General features: G+C 39.8%; 1 protein-coding gene across 1 annotated transcript in view; it reads left to right on the forward strand.

The window, feature by feature from the left end:
* The window catches only part of LOC119489438 (formin-like protein 13), a 45,079-nt gene that overhangs the window by 10,613 nt on the left and 15,246 nt on the right, over nucleotides 1-19,220 (forward strand). Inside the window, exons 9-12 of the mRNA XM_037771865.1 lie at nucleotides 6,171-6,282; nucleotides 9,436-9,526; nucleotides 13,509-13,595; nucleotides 18,724-18,876. Coding sequence (XP_037627793.1) covers nucleotides 6,171-6,282; nucleotides 9,436-9,526; nucleotides 13,509-13,595; nucleotides 18,724-18,876 — 443 coding nt within the window. The remainder of the gene's footprint in view (nucleotides 1-6,170; nucleotides 6,283-9,435; nucleotides 9,527-13,508; nucleotides 13,596-18,723; nucleotides 18,877-19,220) is intronic.

Consider the following 19,220-nt stretch of genomic DNA (forward strand, 5'->3'; position numbering starts at 1 on the left):
TGCAGGCAACCCGAGGCCATGCACCTTTCTGCTGCAAGCTTTGGAAAAATGTAGACTTTTGAAGAAGAAGGGAAAAATCTGTCTCTCCTAATTTGGTCCTATTAACACCGATATAGAAAGTGACATTTCAGCAGTGGCGGAGGAAGTACTCAGATCCTTTATTTAAATAAAAGTAGCAATACTGTAATGTAAATAAAATATTCCATTACAAGTAAAAGTCCTGCACTGAAAATGTCATCTAAGTATGATCAGCAAAACGTACTTAAAGCTGCAGTGGGTAGAACTGGAGCAAATTTGTTATTTTATAAATTATTTTTATAAAACGGTCACTATATCCTGACAGTAGTGCATGAGACAGGTAATCTGAAAAAAATCATGTGCTTCTGTGTCCTCCGGTGCTCCTAATGGCTTCTGCATGATTTCACAGAACGGAGGAAAACAACCAATCAGTGCCGAGCTGGAGCCTTGCGGTCTCTGAGCAGCTGTCAATCACTCGCAAACTCCGACCAAACGGTCAAACTAGGCAGCGCTGATCAAATATGAATTAATATTCTGTAACTGTAAAGCCTATTTCTCGCATAAAACGTTTTCAGAAACATCTTGTAGTGTACTGTTTAGCTGTAAAATGAGAAAGCTTGTGACCCGGCAGCCATGTTGAGATCAGTTGAGGAAATAGCAAGCACCGCCCACCAGCCGGAGCAAACTTTCTCATTTTACAGCTAAACAGTACACTACAAGATGTTTCTGAAAACATTTGAGGAGCGAAATAGGCATTACAGTAACAGAATATTAATTAATATTTGATCAGCGCTGCGTAGTTTGACCATTTGATCGGAGTTCAGGAGTGATTGACAGCTGCTTCCTTTGAATGAACAGCCAATAGGAACGCTCTCTGAAATGACCTGTGATTGGTCAAAGTCTCCCGTCACATGCTAGATTTTTTTAAAGCCTGAAAACAGAGCCATGAGGAGGTGCAGAAGTCTAGTTCTCTCTCAGAACACTTGAATTACAATATGCTGAAAGGTTATTATGGAATTTTTGCCCAATGATGCCAAAAACATTCTGCCTACTGCAGGTTTAAGTAAAAGTAGCACTTCTATAATGTAAAAATACTCCAATACAAGTAAAAGCCCTGCATTGATCTCATCTAAATGTACTTGAACTATCAAAAGTTTTCATAATCTAGAAAAATGGCACCTTTAAGTGTTATACTATAATATATAAAATAATTGGATTATTATTACTGATGCATTAATGTGTAAGCCTCATTTTATCATTGTAGCTTGTCAAGGTGAAGCTAACTTTAACTATGATATACACTACTGGGTAGTTTAGTCTATGCATGTAACGCAGTAAAAAGTACATTTTCCTCTGAATTGTAGTGGAGCAGAAGTATAAAATAGTAGTACGACCACCTATATTTTACGGTAATAAGTAAATGTTACATAACACCACTGCATTATATTAAAGCTGTTAATTAACTACTACTATTATACTATAAACAATTGATCAAAATCAAAAAGAGCTATTTTTTTTTAAATAACAAAAATAGAATAAGAGCAAAAGGTGAAAACTGCCTATATTCCCTATAAAAACACAAGAACTCCCCCAGGATTCTGATCTCATTGAAGCCACATATGAAAAAAAGAAATCTCTTAATAGGACTTCTGCTTTTCCTTCTCTTTCCTCTATCTCTTGGCATCCCCCACACAGACAAACTCACTCACTCACGCCCTCCCTGTGCTTGTTTGCATGTTTATCACCACAAACCTGCCTAAATCTGTGCTGTTTATTCAGCTCATATCTCATTCTTTGCCACACTATTTATTCATCTGATCCCATTACACTGGGAGCCAGTATGCATGCAGAATCTCTGCATTGTTTTTGTTTTTTTTACAAAGATAGCAACAGCTCAGCAGACAGTCAGACTACACCTCGATCAGATGATATTATCGCAAGTAGGTGATCAATAATTGACGAACAAGCGTCAGACGTAAAGCTGTAATTCTTACTGTGTCCACAACATTACGTTGTTTGCTGTTACACACTGAGGCAGATGGAGTTAGACAGCTTGAGCAGGTGGTTGTATTACTGTTGTAGTGCAGTTCTGAGTGGTTTCCTCTCTGGTAATCAACTTGATCCTTGTGAGCAAGCAAGACCATCAGCTGTGTTGAGAATCCATAGGACAATGCTGTAATGATACATGTACTTATTTATAGTATTTTAAGTGCTCTACAGGAATCCAAAAGACTTTTGACAACAATATTGTAGCTTGTATTGAATCTTTTAAATTGCATTCTTTAGATGAATACCTACAGAGCAGAAGAAAGACGGAGACAGAAAGTTTGCGTGTGGACGTGTGTGTGATGGGATTCTGTAACACTAATGGCCTTGACTCTGCATGCCACCGTGTTCAAATCAGTTTAACATTCAGTCTGAGGAAATATCTTCTGCAGTATGTCGGAGTCACCCGTCACCTTTGATGTATAGAAGTAGTAGACGCAAGATACCAAAGGTAAAAGTACTTCTTCTGTAGATTAATGTCCCCTATTAATATATAATTATGTAGAGCTACTTTTAACAGTTAGGTATATAGTCCAGTTTCAACCTAGGAGTCGGGCCCCTCCAAAGGGTCAAAAGATAAATCTGAGTTGTCGTGAGATGATTAATGGGAGAGGAAAACAGAAAAACTAAGTTACGTTGCACAATTTTGTATTTTTCTACTTTTCTTTAATGCATGCTATTGTGCGAAATATTGGACAATTTTACCTCTTTGGGCCTCAAACAGTTATGTAAATGAAAGCATCTAAGAGGGGAAATGGATCTCTGGTGGAACTGCTAAAAAATATGAAAAGGGACCTCAACTAGATACTCCTTTTTTATAAGGCAAGCCAAAAATAAGCCAATGTGGTTTTCATTTTTTAGAAACTCACCATGTGTTTTAATGTAAAATCTTAATCTAGAAAGTAAATAGTAAAAATAATTATCAAATAATTGCAGTGGATAAAAAATACAGTATTTTCCCTCTCAAAAGTTGGGGAGTAGGAGTATAAAATAGTATAACATGTAAGTACTCAGGTTCAAAGAACAAAAGTGCACTTAAAGCTACTACTAGGAACATTAATTTTGTGTTGACTGTGGCGGTCTCTGTGGACAAAAATGATACCACCAGAGTCCCTTTAGAGTTTCCTCATTTTACTATGGCAGGAGGCCCCGCTGGAGTCTGAGCTGAAGGAGTTTCTGGTGGGTCATATCTAGATGGTAACCCACAAGTTGTGAAAATGTGCGAAAACTCGTGTAAGACTCACTCAACCTATCCTAACCTCAACCATTCCAGGTCAATGCTTTACTTTAACCATTCCAGGTCAATGCCTAACCTTAAAGGGACTGTTTGTAAGAATCAGAAATTGGTTGTAACAGCGACACCTGTGGCCGTTAAGACAACGAAAGTCAGCGTCCTGTTGCTTGCGCTCACCTGTGTTCACGAAACAGTGAGGCGACACACATCAGCTAAAGCACAATATCACTCTATATTTCACCTGCTTGGCAGTAATGTTAGCTGACCAGACAAAGGTCTCTCCATGAATCACTGCTGATCCTAGTGTTGGCTTTTCCTGCCTCAGCCTCCCGACCGCGGCCGGAGGGAACAGGGAAGACACCGGCTGTGGAGCCCCGTCACTTCACAAGACACGGGAAACCTCTGTTGGTCTGGAGGAGCTGCAGCATTTATATCCGCACAAACGTCCACTGTACATTCACTAGATATTCTCAGAGCTAAACTAACTCTTCTGCAGTGTGTAGTGGGCGCGCATGCACGTGTAGAGGTGGAGCGAGACAGCAAGAGAGCGAGAGAGCGAAAACACGCGCGGTGTGTGAGTGAAGGCAAGCAGGCAGAGAAGCAGAGTACCGTGTAGTTTGTGTTGGAGTCTGAGTCTGAACAGCATAGCCACACGCAAGCGCGCATGGGACACCGATCCGGATTGATTTATACGTGTAAGAAATTACAAACAGTTCCATTAACCATTCAAGGTCAATACCTAACCTCAACCATCTCACGAGAGCTTTGCAACTTGTGGGTTACCTTCTAGACGTAACCTTTCTGGTGAACCTGCGTGCCTGTGGTTTTGTATGATCGTAGTGCATTTCTGTTCAGAATGTGTGTCCAACTAATGTGCTTATTTACCTTGAGAGCCCCTGTGCAATGTGCATGCTGCCTATTTAATGACTGGAAATGTCGCACTTCTAATTAAAAGTACACCTGTGGCTTCCTGCGCCCAGTGGGATACCCTCTCCATCTCCATACTCTAATTTGCGAGGGCAATGCCTAGTTTGTCTGAGTGCCAATCAACAAAAGGGCTTGATTTGCACTGTCTTTTTAGGCCAGACGCCTAACCCTCACTCTCGAGGACACTGGTAGAGCTCAACATTGTTCTTGATAGTTGATGTCGTGATTTCTCATTTAAAAAATGTGACACAAAAGACTCTGTTTGTCCGGGTGAGGGAATTACTGTCTCCCGTCTTTAATGTCAAGGATTTAGACATGTGTTGATTATAGCTTTATACCTCCAAAATGCTTCAAATTTAACATGATTATTTTATTCACTTTGTCATGAGTAGATTTTCAATCAGTTTGATGATTTGGATTCAGTAACACTGGAAATGTCGGAAGTCAACACTTATTGACAGATAAAGTAATAGTTTGACATCTTGGGAAATAAGCGTCCGCTTTCTTGCTGAGAGTTAGATGAGATGATCGATAGCACTCAATTGGGTCAGAAATCTACTTGCCCAAAGTAAATTTTTATTTCCCCTAAACAAATTATTTTATTTAGTAGCAGTTATCAAACAGCAAAAAAGACTAAAGTTAATAATCATGTTTAATCTTTATTTAAGTAAATTAAACTGGAGTTTCGATCGCGTCCTCTAACGCCACCCAACTAAACTCCTGTTTCCAGGATAATTGAAATGCTTGCTTGCGCTTCAGCTCATAAACTTTGTCTTTACCCGCCGCCACTTTCTCTCGAGTGCCCGATCGGTACTGCGCATGTGCACCTCTAAACAGAGATGGGAAGGAAGCGAGATGGCTCACTGCTTAGCTACTTCCTCACCATTTTTTATTTTTTTTCCATACCCTGCCCAATCGGGCAAGAGAGTGGCTAGATTTATAAGCCCATCGTGGCATTTTACTTGCCCCGGGCAAGTGGGCAATCCTTATAGTTGAGCCCTGTCATATCTGTCTGTTCAGTATGAAGCTGGAGCCAGCAGCCAGTTAGCTCAGCTCAGCATAAAGATTGGAAACGGGGGGAAACAGCTAGTTTGGCTCTGTCCGAAGGTAACAAAATCCGTACAAAAAGCAACGTGTAAAAACAAGTTGTAGTTTTACGGAAGTTGCATGCTAGAACTATTTCTTAGCTGAGCCAGCCACTGTTGTTTTCATATTTAGTTTTTTGATTAAACAGATTACAGATAATGTGTTCATTAATGAGCTTTAGAGTGTCTTCGGACAGAGCCAGGCTAGCTGTTTTTTTTTTACCCGTTTCCAGTCTTTATGCTAAGCTAACTATCTGCTGGCTGAAGCTTCATATTTAATGGAGAGTGGTATCAATCTTCTCATCTGACTATGGACAAGAAAACTTATTTCACATTGTCAAAGTATTCCTTTTACATGTCTTATACAGTATTTTCAGCATTTTAAATTAAAGACAAATGTTTGCAGTGCCAGAAATACCAAGCTCCACTTCAGGAAAAGTTTTGACCACAAGTTAGTTGACAAACTCCTAACTTCATGAAAGAAAATTGGATGTGACACTTCCAAATCACTCAATGACTCAAGCATCTCAGCTGTGTTTTGTAAAAATTCACCATGTATTTTACATACATGTCTAAAATTCCTGAAGCTGGCTCTTAATGAATGCTTCTCACAGCTCCTGAATAATGCAGAGGCATTTTCTGTAAAACTAAAAAAAATCACTTCAGCTTTGACTTGATAGAATGCAAATTTGTGCATTTCCCTTAGGCATTTCGGGGAAAGTAATTAAGCAAAGAACCCTTTGTCTTCAGAATGCTTTTTGAGTCATTTCATCGCAGGATAAGAAGACTATCTGTCAAGAGGGAAGCTTTCATGTACCATTGAGTGTGTTGACTTTTTTTTTAATCTATTGTTCTTCTAGACATTTTCCTCACACGTTTTCCAGTGCAAAGAGGAGAGCTGAAGGACAAACTGTTCATCGTTAATGAGGAAGATGGAGGCCTGTCTGATGAGCACATCACCTCTCTGAGGAGGTATGACTTTATGCCAAAAAACGCTGATTTGTATTCATTCCTGATGGTGTCACAACTGAAGCCGAGAGGTGAATGACTTTTTGCGTCCAAGTTCGTGGGGCGGTTGACGGGTGCTGTCACTGGCGGAGATGAAATCTTAGAAAAACTAGCAGCTTAGCAAATCATCAACAAGGGATGTGAGTGGTACAGTCAGAACAATGTGAAATGTTTGCACAGCAGTCCTCATAGTGGTCTAATACTAAAGAGCAGATGCCAGAACCTTTTACCAGAGCAGCTTACTAATAAAAGTTTTATCTCTGGTTATTTGCGGAGATGGAAACTATTGACATGCCCCTGGGAACATAACACTGGAAGTGGAGTAAAATGCTTCCTGTCTCTTACCGGCAGTTTACTCAGTTGTTTTGGACGCTGACCTCCTGGAAGGCGAGAGTGATCTAATGTACTGTGTGGAGAATTTTATTTATTCTATGAAAACATAATATATATTTTAATGCACTGTGGCGTAGGCCCGAGGAATACAATTTTGAAAGAACCACTTCCAACAGGTGCTGCAATATTAATGGCTGCTGCTACTCCGCTGGCACATAGCCTGGCTCATGAAAAAGTGAATGCCTTTGGTTTGAGGTCAGAACGCGTGGAAATGACAGGAGGAGGAAGTCCAATTTAAGATGAGCGGGGTTCAAATTCAGTGCAAGCGAGTAAATGGCTGTTCCCATAAGCGTCTTGCTGTTTTATAGAAGCCGACGAGGACCGTTCGCCGCTACTTGGCTTTTAATCACTTGCCTTTCTCCGGGCCACTGGAAATCAATGTAATGGCATCAGTCCAAGGCAGGGAGCCAAAGAACATGCGATGACGAAAGAAGGCAAAGGTCGAAATGTAAAAGTATGTGTGATAGAGAAAGAAAAACATTCCCAACTGTCACAGACATCTTTAAAATGAATCTATAGGTCTATAAGTACATGTTTTTTCTCTCTTGGATATACGGTATAAGGGATGGTATTTAGCACATGGATTCATTTATGTTTATCGGATTTTTAAAAAACAAATGGGGCTTTTCAAATGTGCAGATGCGGAACAGAACCACGTTGTTTAAATATACTGATCAGCCTATATTTATAGTTTTCAACTGAGGCGTTAATAACATGTTAACGCAATCGATGTTTTGGAGGTTGTAGCGGGCTCAGTTTAAAAGCTAGAGTGAAGATACTCGTTTCATATGAAACTACAAAACCTAAGGAATCCATCCAACCATCTCATACTAGCTTGTCAGGAAGGAGGCTAAATAACGCTCCAAACTTATGCAACATTTTGGTGAGGAAAAACTGGCATGGCCATTTTCAAAGGGGTCCCTTGACCCCACTGACAGCTGTTGTTGCCTGTTGGGCTTGAGTTTGCCATGTTATGATTTGAGCATATTTTTTATGCTAAATAAAGAACCTGTGAGGGTTTCTGGACAATATTTGTCATTGTTTTGTGTTGTTGATTGATTTTCCAATAATAAATATATACAGTGCATGCTTTTGCATACAGCAAGCATATTTGCCCACTCCTATCTTTATCTTTTATTCGGATCTCGATTAGCTGTGGCTGAAGCCCAGCTATTCTTCCTGGAGTCCACTTAAATCACTTATCCTATGTTGATAAGAGTATTAAACACTTGACAAATCTCCCTTAAAGGTACATTTTGATCAGATCAAAAATGTGTGATTAATTTGCGATTAATCACAATTAATCATGGACAATCATGTGATTAATCGCGATTAAATATTTGAATTTATTGACAGCCCTAGTTGTAATATGAGGCAGTACACAGTGCGGTACAGAGAGAAGCTGCTGAGGTTGACTATTCTATTTAATATTTTAATCGATTGACAGCCCTATTTTTAACATAACATGCACATACATAAGCTTTATAGATAAATACTAAACAAGTTAAATTTTTGACACCCTTAAAATTTGATGCTGAGGTTTACAGGGGGCCCCTTGGTGTTAACTACTCCTTTTGCATGCTCACATTACTATTTCGCTGGTTGTCACTGAAATAAAAGCCTAGGAGGTACTTTAAATAAAATAGAGATTCTATTAAATTTTACAGCCTATTAAATGTGTTCAAGCAGTAGAAATCCAATCCATAACCCATTTAAAGTAGACCAGCGCACATTTTAAACATGCTCTAGCAATAAAATATTCACTACGGCACCTACAGACATCCACTCTGGGAAGTGAAGTTTCTACTTTGGTGATTGTTGCCAAGCCTTTTTCTGTTGAGGTTTTTTTTTCCCTTTTTTTTGTGTGTGTATTTTGTGTATTTATTCTTAGCCATATAACAGTGGATCAAATGACTGAGTGTTATGTGAAATGGGTCATATGTAGTTCCCCTCAGCTTTAGAAGCTTAACAAGATGTTTTTAACACATTACTTTTATTTTATATTAGGGCTGTCAATCGATTGAAATATTTAATCATGATTAATCTCGATTGTCCACAGTTACAAAGCGATTCATTGCAAATTTATCACACATTTTTTTATCTGTTCAAAATGTACCTTAAAGGGAAATTAGTCAAGTATTTAATACTCAAATACGCTTGCTTTATGCAAATGTATGTATATATTTATTATTGGAAATCAATTAACAAGAGCTGTCGGTGTGTCAGTGTGCTGACTTGATTATAACTTGCCCCAAAACTACATGTGATTATCATAAAGTGGGCATGTCTGTAAAGGGGAGACTCGTGGGTACCCATAGAACCCATTTTCATTCACATATCTTGAGGTCAGACGTCAAGGGACCCCTTTGAAAATGGCCATGCCAGTTTTTCTTCACCTAAATTTAGCTTAAGTTTGGAGAGTTATCGCATTAACTTTGACAGCCCTATTTTATATATTTTAGTTTTATGGCACGTAACTTTATTGTTTTCCTTCACTTGTCACTCTCAACATCGTTTTAAGCAAAAAAAGCAGCTAGTTGGTGAACATAGTGGAGCATTTAGCAGATAAAGAGCCACATATTTCAAAATGTTGTTTTCATGTAGGATCCCAACACTTGTAGTGAGAAGCGGATTGAGAAAATACATTTTCAGGGCCTTACAGTACTTTAAAAACTAGTATGGCATCTAACAAGAATTGTGATATTGTTTGTTTTTGTGTTCAAGGTACGTCCCCACGTTGGGCGATGTGGAAATGTACAAATCACACAAAGGACCTGTGGCAGAGCTGCATATTGTGGACCAGTACATGATGGAGGTACAGTGTTTAGTTCCCCATATTAACTATGATTACCAGAACTAAGATTGCAATTTCCTTCTGGATTTGATTTGTGACACCGTGTACCAAGCAGAATCTAATGCAGCTCCTGCTCATGTAGCACTTTCTTTAAGAGGGGCTTGTCAAGTCGACATTCACCTGCCTCCTCTTTCACACACTGTGGGTGTCATGACAAGCTCTACCATTCATCCGGTTATCACCTCCCAGCATGCCTGGCAGTCATCTGACCCGTGTGTGGTTGGCTAAAGGCTGCAGGTGGGGTAACAGATGAACAGCGGGATCAGCCCACAGCGCCTTTCAGTAATATTTGACACCAGTCATAAGGGATTTCATATGTAAGAGACATGGTGGCATCGCCTATGGAAACCTCATGTACTTCTGGAGGCACAAGCCTTCTCTGCTAGACTGCAGTCAGCCTGAAAACACAACATAATCAGTCTTCTTTATTGCTGCCAACTAAAGCAGGTATTCAAATATTGCACTTAATAGCAACTGAAAAGGCAATCATTTTAAACTCCTGAGATTAGAGGTGATTGCTCATTCCTTTTTTCATAATCTAATGTTCTGCAATTTCCAGTCATTCCACACATTCTCCGCCTAAAACCAATTACATTATTAAAGAAAATGAAAGGGCTGACACATTCTTTATGAATCATCACAGTTTCACAATTTGTAGCATCATTATCAAGAGTCAAATGTGTCCTCCATGTGACACATAGGATAGTCAACCTTAGCAGCTGCTCTCTGTACCGCAGTGCTGTACTGCTTCATATTACAACTAGGGCTGTCAATCAATCAAAATATTTAATTACGATTAATCACTATTGTCCATAGTTGATAGCAATTAATCGCAATTTTTTTTATCTGTTCAAAATGCTCCTTAAAGGGAGATTTGTCAAATATTTAATACTTGCTATGCTATGCTTCTATGCCTGCTTTATGTAAATGTATGTATATATTCATTATTGGAAATCAATTAACAACACAAAACAATCACAAATATTGTCCAGAAACCCTCACAGGTACTGCATTTAGCATAAAAAATATGCTCAGATCATCCTACCATCCATCCTTTCATTATCTGTAACCGCTTATACTATTCAAAGGCGTGGGGGGGCTGGAGCCGATCCCAGCTGACATTGGATGAAGGCGGGGTACACCCCGGACAGGTCGCCAGACTATCACAGGGCTGACACATAGAGACAGACAACCATTCATGCTCACATTCACACCTACGAGCAATTTAGAGTCAACAATTAACCTAACCTGCATGTCTTTGGACTGTGGGAGGAAGCCGGAGAACCCGGAGAAAACCCACGCTAACACGGGGAGAACATGCAAACTCCACACAGTAGGGCCCCAAGCTGGGTTTGAACCTGCGACCCTCTAGCGGTGAGGTGACAGTGCTAACCACTAAGTGCTAACATGGCAAACTGCAGCCCAACAGGCAACAACAGCTGTCATTGTGTCATTGTGCTGACTTGACTATGACTTGCCCCAAACTGCAAGTGATTATCATAAAGTGGGCATGTCTGTAAAGAGTAGACTTGTGGGTACCCATAGAACCCATTTTCATTCACATATCTTGAGGTCAGAGGTCAAGGGACCCCTTTGAAAATGTAAGTAAGTTTGGAGCGTTATTTAGCCCCCTTCGCAACAAGCTAGTATGACATGGTTGGCACCAATGGATTCCTTAAGTTTTCTTATATAAGAATATATATTCCCAGGTTTCATATGGTGCCAGCATTTTCACTCTTGCTTTAAAACTAAGCCTGCTACCCTACAACCTAAAAATCGCAAGTTGCATTAATGCGTAAGAAATTAGTGGCATTAAAACAAATTTGCGTTATCGCGTTAATATCGCGTTAACTTTGACAGCCCTAATTACAACACATTATCACTCCCAACTCATCAAATACTGACGTGGCCCTCAGCTTCAAATTATGACGCTCTAGGTACCCCTCTAGCATCAGTTTTAGACATGTCAGAGACGGTGTGTCAATATTCTACTTGTTACATCCATAGTGTTCGTTCTAAATAAACTTCAGTCTTCACAGGAAGTTAAGTTTAGACAACAAAACTACTTTGTTAGGGTTAGGAAAAGATCGTGGTTGATGTTGACTTGACTGAATAAGCGAGTGATTAATGTCCATAAGCGGACTATCGCGCACTTTATACTACGTCAGTTGCTATGAGCTTCTAATAATGATGCAGGTTACGTTTACATTGGATTTAGTTGAAAGCCCGGTGCGTTGACGAGTTGGGAGTGAGAACGGGTTGCATATCACCAACATGTGTCTGCTAGTGATTTGCTTTAGCGCTTTTTAGCCACACTAGTGGTGTGGCTCCTCTAATGGCAATGTTGGTCTGACAGTTGGTTGATCCACCACTTTGGTTCAGACCGAAATATCTCAACAAATATTTGATGGATCACCATCATTTTCAACAGACATTCATGGTCCCCAGAGGATATATCATCATATAGTATATCATCATATCCCTTATCTAGCTTTTTATCTAGAGCCACATTTTTAGTTTTTAGTGAAATGTCTTAACAACTATTGGATGGATTACCATGAATTTTTATACCAAATTCAGGTCCCTCTCAGGATGAAATGTAATAACTTTGGTGATCTTGACTTTTCATCCAGCGCCATCATTAAGTCAACATTTTAATTTGTCCAATACTTTGGTTTATGACCAAATGCCCGCCACACCAGTAGCATTCCCTTCAGCCTCAGCTGTACTTTATGTTTAGTGCTAATTAGCAAATGTTAGCTCGCTAACACGCTAAACTAAGATGGTGAACATGGTAAACATTATACCTGCTAAACATCAGCATGTTAGCATTGTCATTGTGAGCATGCTGCCATTAGCATTTAGCTCAAAGCACCACTGTGCCAATGTACAGCCTCACAGAGATAGCTGTAGACTCTTAAGAAATGTTTTCCTCCAAACTGTTGAAAATGGTCAGATTTTCTGTCTAACCATTCTGACTAATCACTTTCCTCTCAGGAGAAATAAGAGTGGCATCTGAGAACAAACGTTCTACCATTAAAGAAAACTAAAAGCATATTAGCGTTGAAGCGCTGACCTTTTCCCTAAGATAAATCAAATCCTAATAATGCTTTGCAGGCTTCTCTGTGTTGCACTATATGAGGTCTTTGTATGTTATTAAATCATGCCTGTCATGCTTTCTCTGAGCACTTAAATCCTGTGCTGTGCTAAAACAGAAAGAAGAGTATTCCTTTGGTGAACATGAGAGTTTCTGATTATGGATGATCGGAGTTAAAGTCAGCAGAATACCTGAGAATGTGACTACTTAAAACTCAGTGACTAATGCGCGAACACATTTTGTGCACCAGGAGGAATTAAATCGTAAATTGTTACCTTGGCATGGAATCAGTGTGATCTGTTAACCTTGCATTAGAAATTTAAAATGTGTCAGAAAATGTGACAAGACGAGTACTCGAGAATGTGGAGGATGACGTTCTAGGCTAGATTTTTTTTTCAGAAACAGCCAAATGATTACATGGTTTTGATTCCTAACACTAATCCTGGTACGTCTCCTTAACCATCAGTCAGACCAAGTGCCCTTTGGCTTTTGGGAGACGGTACCAGAGCATGAGCAAGGCGGTCTGACAATGTGGAATGATTTATTAGAGGTTAGCACTGACTCAAAGGTCGATTAGGCAGCTCAGCCAATCGTTTCAAGGTGTCAAGCCTTCAGTTTCTCTGTTAAATCAGCCTGTCGACAGGCCTCTACTTTCGCCCGAGACAATCTCGCCAAAGAACTTGAGAATGTGAGAACAAGCTGCAACGACACTATCTCCCTGCAGCGCTGCTTTTTTAGATCATTTTAAATAATCACATGGAAATAGGTTGTGGGATGATGTGATAATTACCCTCTCTTCTGTATACACACAGCTTATTACACTCCTACATATTCTCCCTTCTACAGATGTGCAACATCCCCTGCCTGAGCACACAGCTTGACCTGCTGCTGACTTTGAGAGAGCTTCCGATCAGCATGAACGACCTGCAGCCTGTGAGTTTACTCGATCACCTACAGAGTCAAATCAAAGGTTGAATCAGATGTTGAGCTGTTTTAAAAGTCTCTTCCATTCCTACAAAAAAGGTTAAAACCAAATTTATTCCATAATGCAAATGCTAATGTTCAAATACATCGTGGCTTTAGACATAAATGAAAAGAACATCTGGGGACAAACTGACATTAATACATGAAAGCCTTTTTCCCCTCCAGTTTGAATTTTATGTTTGAAGTGGTGGCTGAAGTAGTTTCTGTTCTATTTGCTGGATGGTTAAGAGTCGAAACAGAAATGCATGAGAGCCACTTTAAGACACCTCTCTTCATTTGACGGAGAAGGAAAGATAGATCTTAATCAAATCAAGTCCCATTTTTCTGTAGGTGGTGTAAAGCATACAAAGTTTTCATCTTTATCACAAACCCAATAAAAACCCACTTTGAGGTTTTCACTGGGGAGAGCCGTGGAAAAATTCATGAATTTAACTTCATTCAACAAACTTCTGGACTCTCTTCAAAGACAAGCACTCTTAAATGAAGACCGATGAAACAAAATAAAGAAAATATAAAGTTATTATTTAAATATATATATATTTTTTTCGCTTTTTTTAAAAGCTTTTTCTTAACCCTTACACATACAGCCAAATGTTTAAGGCCCTGTCTACACGTAGACAGATATTTTTCCCCTCCATTTAAAAAAAAAAAAAAAGGTCAGTCAACGCGACCTTCGTTTTTAAAAAATATCTCCGTCCACATTCAAACGTAAAAACGACTCCAAACGCTCGCCGTAATAATTACATGTCACTACAAGTTAGATCACAAGTTAAGGGTCAAGGAACTTTCCTTTAGCTTCATAAAGAGGCGAAGTCCCGCCCCTTCCGGTGGACCACCATGGGACTTTTTGGAAAAAATATGAACGGTAGTCGACGGCAAGAGACGAATATTTTTTTGGTCCCGTTTGAGTTGCTCCATGAATCACACATTGTCAATTTAAAAAATAATTTTGCAAGTCAAGAAAGTCGCAGTTTGTTGTAAAACTGTTGAAGTATAAGACTGCGAAAATTCGCAATTAGAAAGACTACAAACCAAAAAATCGCGCAAGTGACGTCTCTCTCTCTGAAGCTACGATGCCTGTGTGTTTCGTACTGGGATGTACTCACATGAGCAATGATAAAAATACCAGAAGTTGCTGGATAAAACACATCAGGTAAGAAAATGTTTCATTTGTGCGTGGAACATAGCTAAGCTAGCTAGCTAGGTAGTGATGGTGACGTATATTGTGCAAGACAAGAGATGTAGTTCACGAGCGGTTTCACACAAAACTAAATGATACTACCAAAAACTACAACAATCTGCAACTTTCTTGACTTGCAAAATTATGTTTTAAATTGACAAACATCATATGTATGATTCATGGCGCAATTCAAACGGGATCAAAAAAATATTTGCCTGTCGCCGTTGACAACCGTACGTATTTTTTCTGAAATAAGGTCCCATGGGGTCCACCGGAAGGGGAGGGACTTCGCAAAATCTGCCCCATAAAAGGTGTTTTCAAAAATATCTGTTTTTGTGACCCAAAACTCTTTTTGCGTGTGGACGAGAGGCCAAAACGTAAAGGAAATTATCTGTTTTTAAAAATATCTGTATACGTGTAGACAGGGCCTAAGGCTTGCGCAGTGCGAGTATGTGGACATTTCAGGTTCACCGACTAATCGCTAAAACTCTTATAGTGGATTGTTGTTTATTGGCATTGAGGACTGCAGGGTGTGAAGATATTGCGGTGAGACAAGAATACCTCCCAGCGCCTCGACACCTTTTTTTTCTCTGCGATTCTCTCAAGCCTCTGTTCCTTTCTGCATCAGTGCTCCAGTCCTAATCTCTCGTCTGCTGACTGTTTGAGAATGAACAGACACAACGGATAAGAATGATGGCACTGTAATCCATTGACTGTGGCAGTAATTTCTCTTTGTCTAAAACACAGAGACAAACATATTGTGTGCTTGCAAGATGACTTGACAAGAAAGATTAGAAATTTCATTAAGTTTCAATTTACTCTGGCTTTTTCTTTCTGCTGCATTGTAGCTTAGATATATTTATAAAAAGGTCATTTTTTTGTATCAAACATTGGTATTTGCGTGCAGGCAAAAAGTATCTTGCTATCTAAGATACAGTCCACAGCGTATCACAATACAATGTGTTCAAACATGAAGAGGTTACGGTCCTCTCTATTGCAGATTATTCCAAATCCTTCAATTCTCTGACACGGCAGACATCTTAAGGCACGAACATTTAGAAGGATTTACTCGCCACCTGATGGACATAGAGGCTTTGGGGGAGAAAATGGAGAAGTCACCACCTGGAGGGATGTTTCTCACCCATGAAGTGCTTTGTCGGTGCTTCGCCTCACTGCCAGGATGTCAGGTTATATTCTGCATTGTGGCCCTGGTTTCTTCTTTAAACTCTTTGCTGTGCTCTGTGTGCAGTCTTTTCCAAATATAAATAAGAGAGGCAAAGACACAGAACCAAAGCCAGTGATGCAGTAGACAGGGAGAGCTCTGGACAGGGAGGCATCCCCCTGAAGCTGTGATGTACTGAATGGTAAAACCAAATGTAGCTTTTCCACCAGTTTTGTCAATCGCAACTATGCATTCAAACGGGCCCAATGGAGCCGATTGTCGATGTATCAAGAGAACGGAGCTGATGGGAAAGCTAGCGACAGAAGTAAGCGGAAGTATACACGTTTGACTACGTCTAGTTTTCAAAATAAGATGTTAACAAACGGAACTAACAAAATACATATATGGAAATAAAATTGTACTACATTCACCAGAAGTATAAAACATTACATGTCCCTTATAAATTAGAAAGAAAATACCATTAATTTGTGAGGGAAATGTTTTTATTCTTTTGACTTCAGGACTTCTCTGACTACATACATGCTGAATATCAAACATTTTTTACTGTATTAATTTAGAGATTTTCCAAAGTAAAAGTCCCTGGAAGTGTATAAAACTTTTTCTCATGGTCTAGTGTTAAAAAGAAGTTACCAAAAATCGCAATAAATCGAGGAGATACAATAGCGAGTGTCCGACAAACCATGTGTGTGTTTGTGCTCTGTTGCTGGTGGCTTCGTGCCCGCCGGCCGTAGTCACACACATACGGTCTATCAGCCCGGCATAACGTTAGCGATGTCCGGCAGACCGCACTTGTGTGGTGGTGGTGAGTGTGGGGTTGTCGGTGGCATTATCTGACGTTATAGCTGTGAACGTAGCAGTAGCAGTGAGTGTACAGTTTATTTGTTGGTGAATAAATGCTACAACTCCTCAGCTCAACACCCCAGCCAACTTCCTGTATCCTGCAACTCCGGCTCAGAATCTCTTAAGGTGGACTGTTAAGGTGGACCAGCTTTTCTCCTTTAAGTGACAAGCCGCTCCTCTGAGTTTTGCTCAGCTTTTTAATTAATTCTTAATGTTTCTTTTAACCATTTAACTAATTGCATTAATTGGTTAAAATTCTTAATGTCCGTTAACTGTTAATTATTAACATCTCTACTTGATTTATTACCTCAGTAAACATTGTAAACATGAGTTTATGGTCTCAATTGCTAGATTGAATACAGCATGATGTTCATTTAGTATATATGGTCCATTTAGAGTAAAATAGGTCGCTACCACGGCGTTGTCCGGTCTGCGAGTTGTCCGTGTCTTCGTCTTACAACTTTAACCTTTTCACAGTGTTTTCAGTTCGTGAGAGTTAATTTTAACATTTTGGTTGCCTAAAAATGTCTTATTCAGCGTTTGGTTGTACTTCGCTCCACCCTCTCATGTCACTTCTGGTTGCAACAGTTTAGTTTGGCAAATGCATGTCTGGTTAACTTCCCCATCTCTTATGTAGAGCAGTGTGCAGCCGTTTCTCTGAACTTTTCTATAAACCATCCGGGGATGAGACAGTCCCGAATGAGGCCAGCCTCCACCCACAACTCCCTCACCCACATTGTTAGTTCAGGTGGTGGACTACGAGGGAGAAATTAATAAATTAGAGCAGCCATGCTCTTTTCGGAAATGTAAACAAAGCTTCTGCCAAATGAAACACACACCTCCTCCTATGGTATTGCTCTGCTATAGCGAAGACCATGCATGGCTATGACCCACAAGATTTACAAGTTTTACATGATGGGAGGGGTTAGCTAGTGACCCCAAATCACATTTTATTGGATACATTTATAACTGAAAAATTAACACATTAGATTAGAACTTGTGTTTAATGTATATTTCATTAATAGTGTCTTTAAAGTAACCTGCTTACAACATCATGTTAACAGTTTGTTCTGTAATAACTGCACAATTTACTTTTTGACATTTTCTTTTGTAAAATTTAACCTCGATACCAAATCAGATGGCACTCTAAAAGCAGGTTACATGACGTCATGGGCTGAGCGGTTTCATTTACGTTTTGTACAAACTACAGTAGTTTGCTACGATGGCACAGATGGTCCTCTGCAAATCCAGTAGATATAATGTAGCTGGATATCTGCTATCTCTTCTGTGTAATGAGGCTGTACCACTGGCAAGTTTTGGGAAGTTATTCTTAAAACAGGAGCATATGGTGGGAGTGTGGTTGCTGGCTGGCTTTTGGAAAAGCAAACTCTTTGTCAAGGACTATGATTCCCACAGCATCTACTCATTTTTCCTGCAACACACCATTGGCGAAACCCAAAATCCCACTTTCATTTCTTTTCAGCTTTTCAGTATAATTTCTATCCATATTCAACAGGATTTGTTCGGAACTGGTTAAGCAGGGAAATTGTGTAATATTCTTGAGGGATATTTGTACTTGACACAATTGCATACCAAATAATGATCTTGCCAAACAACAAGGCTCTGATTATTCATTTTATGAGGTCAAATGAGGTGTTGTGAGATTGCTGTTTATCTTGATAATGTAAAACACTAAAGCCTTGAGTTATTTTTGTCTACACTTTGCCAGCACAGACAGCCCCAAAACAAGCTCCAGCCTTACGCAACTTCAATTTCACAAAGTTGTTGTGTGGAGACATGAATGCGAGAACCTGCATGCGGTTGGATTACAGAACAAAATGACTTTGCTCTATGCCTCTGTGTTTGTCTTCCAGCTGATTAACCAGAAGATCAGAATGTGCACGCAGCTGAACAACTGCAGGTCATTTGTTTCCGTGCTGGAGTACCTCCTCGCCATTGGCAATTACCTCAACGAGAACGCCAGGAAGGAAAAGGCCAAGGGATTCCGACTCTCCTCCTTAACTAAAGTATGACTCCACCACTGTTGCCTGACCTTTGATAGAGTTCCAGTACAAGGCTAATAAGACTACTCATTGATATACACAGCAGGGCTTCTCTGCATCTTCTTTCAACTTTGTCTCTTGCTCAGGTTCACTCAGGTCTTTGACACAGCCCCTCTGACAGTTGTGTGATTGTGTCGCTATCTGGCGTCACAGGAGAAATGAAACTTTGCACAAAAGTGTGGCCGCTTGAGGCTGAATCTCTTAGAAGTGAACCATCATTAACTGGCGTCAGTCAGTGGATCTTTTCATTAACGCAAAATTTCTGAGCCAGTTTTCTGGTACATTTAAAGGGATAGTTCAACCTTTTT

This window comes from Sebastes umbrosus, chromosome 6 (assembly GCF_015220745.1).
Source record: "Sebastes umbrosus isolate fSebUmb1 chromosome 6, fSebUmb1.pri, whole genome shotgun sequence".
In the NCBI taxonomy this organism is placed as follows: Eukaryota; Metazoa; Chordata; class Actinopteri; order Perciformes; family Sebastidae; genus Sebastes; species Sebastes umbrosus.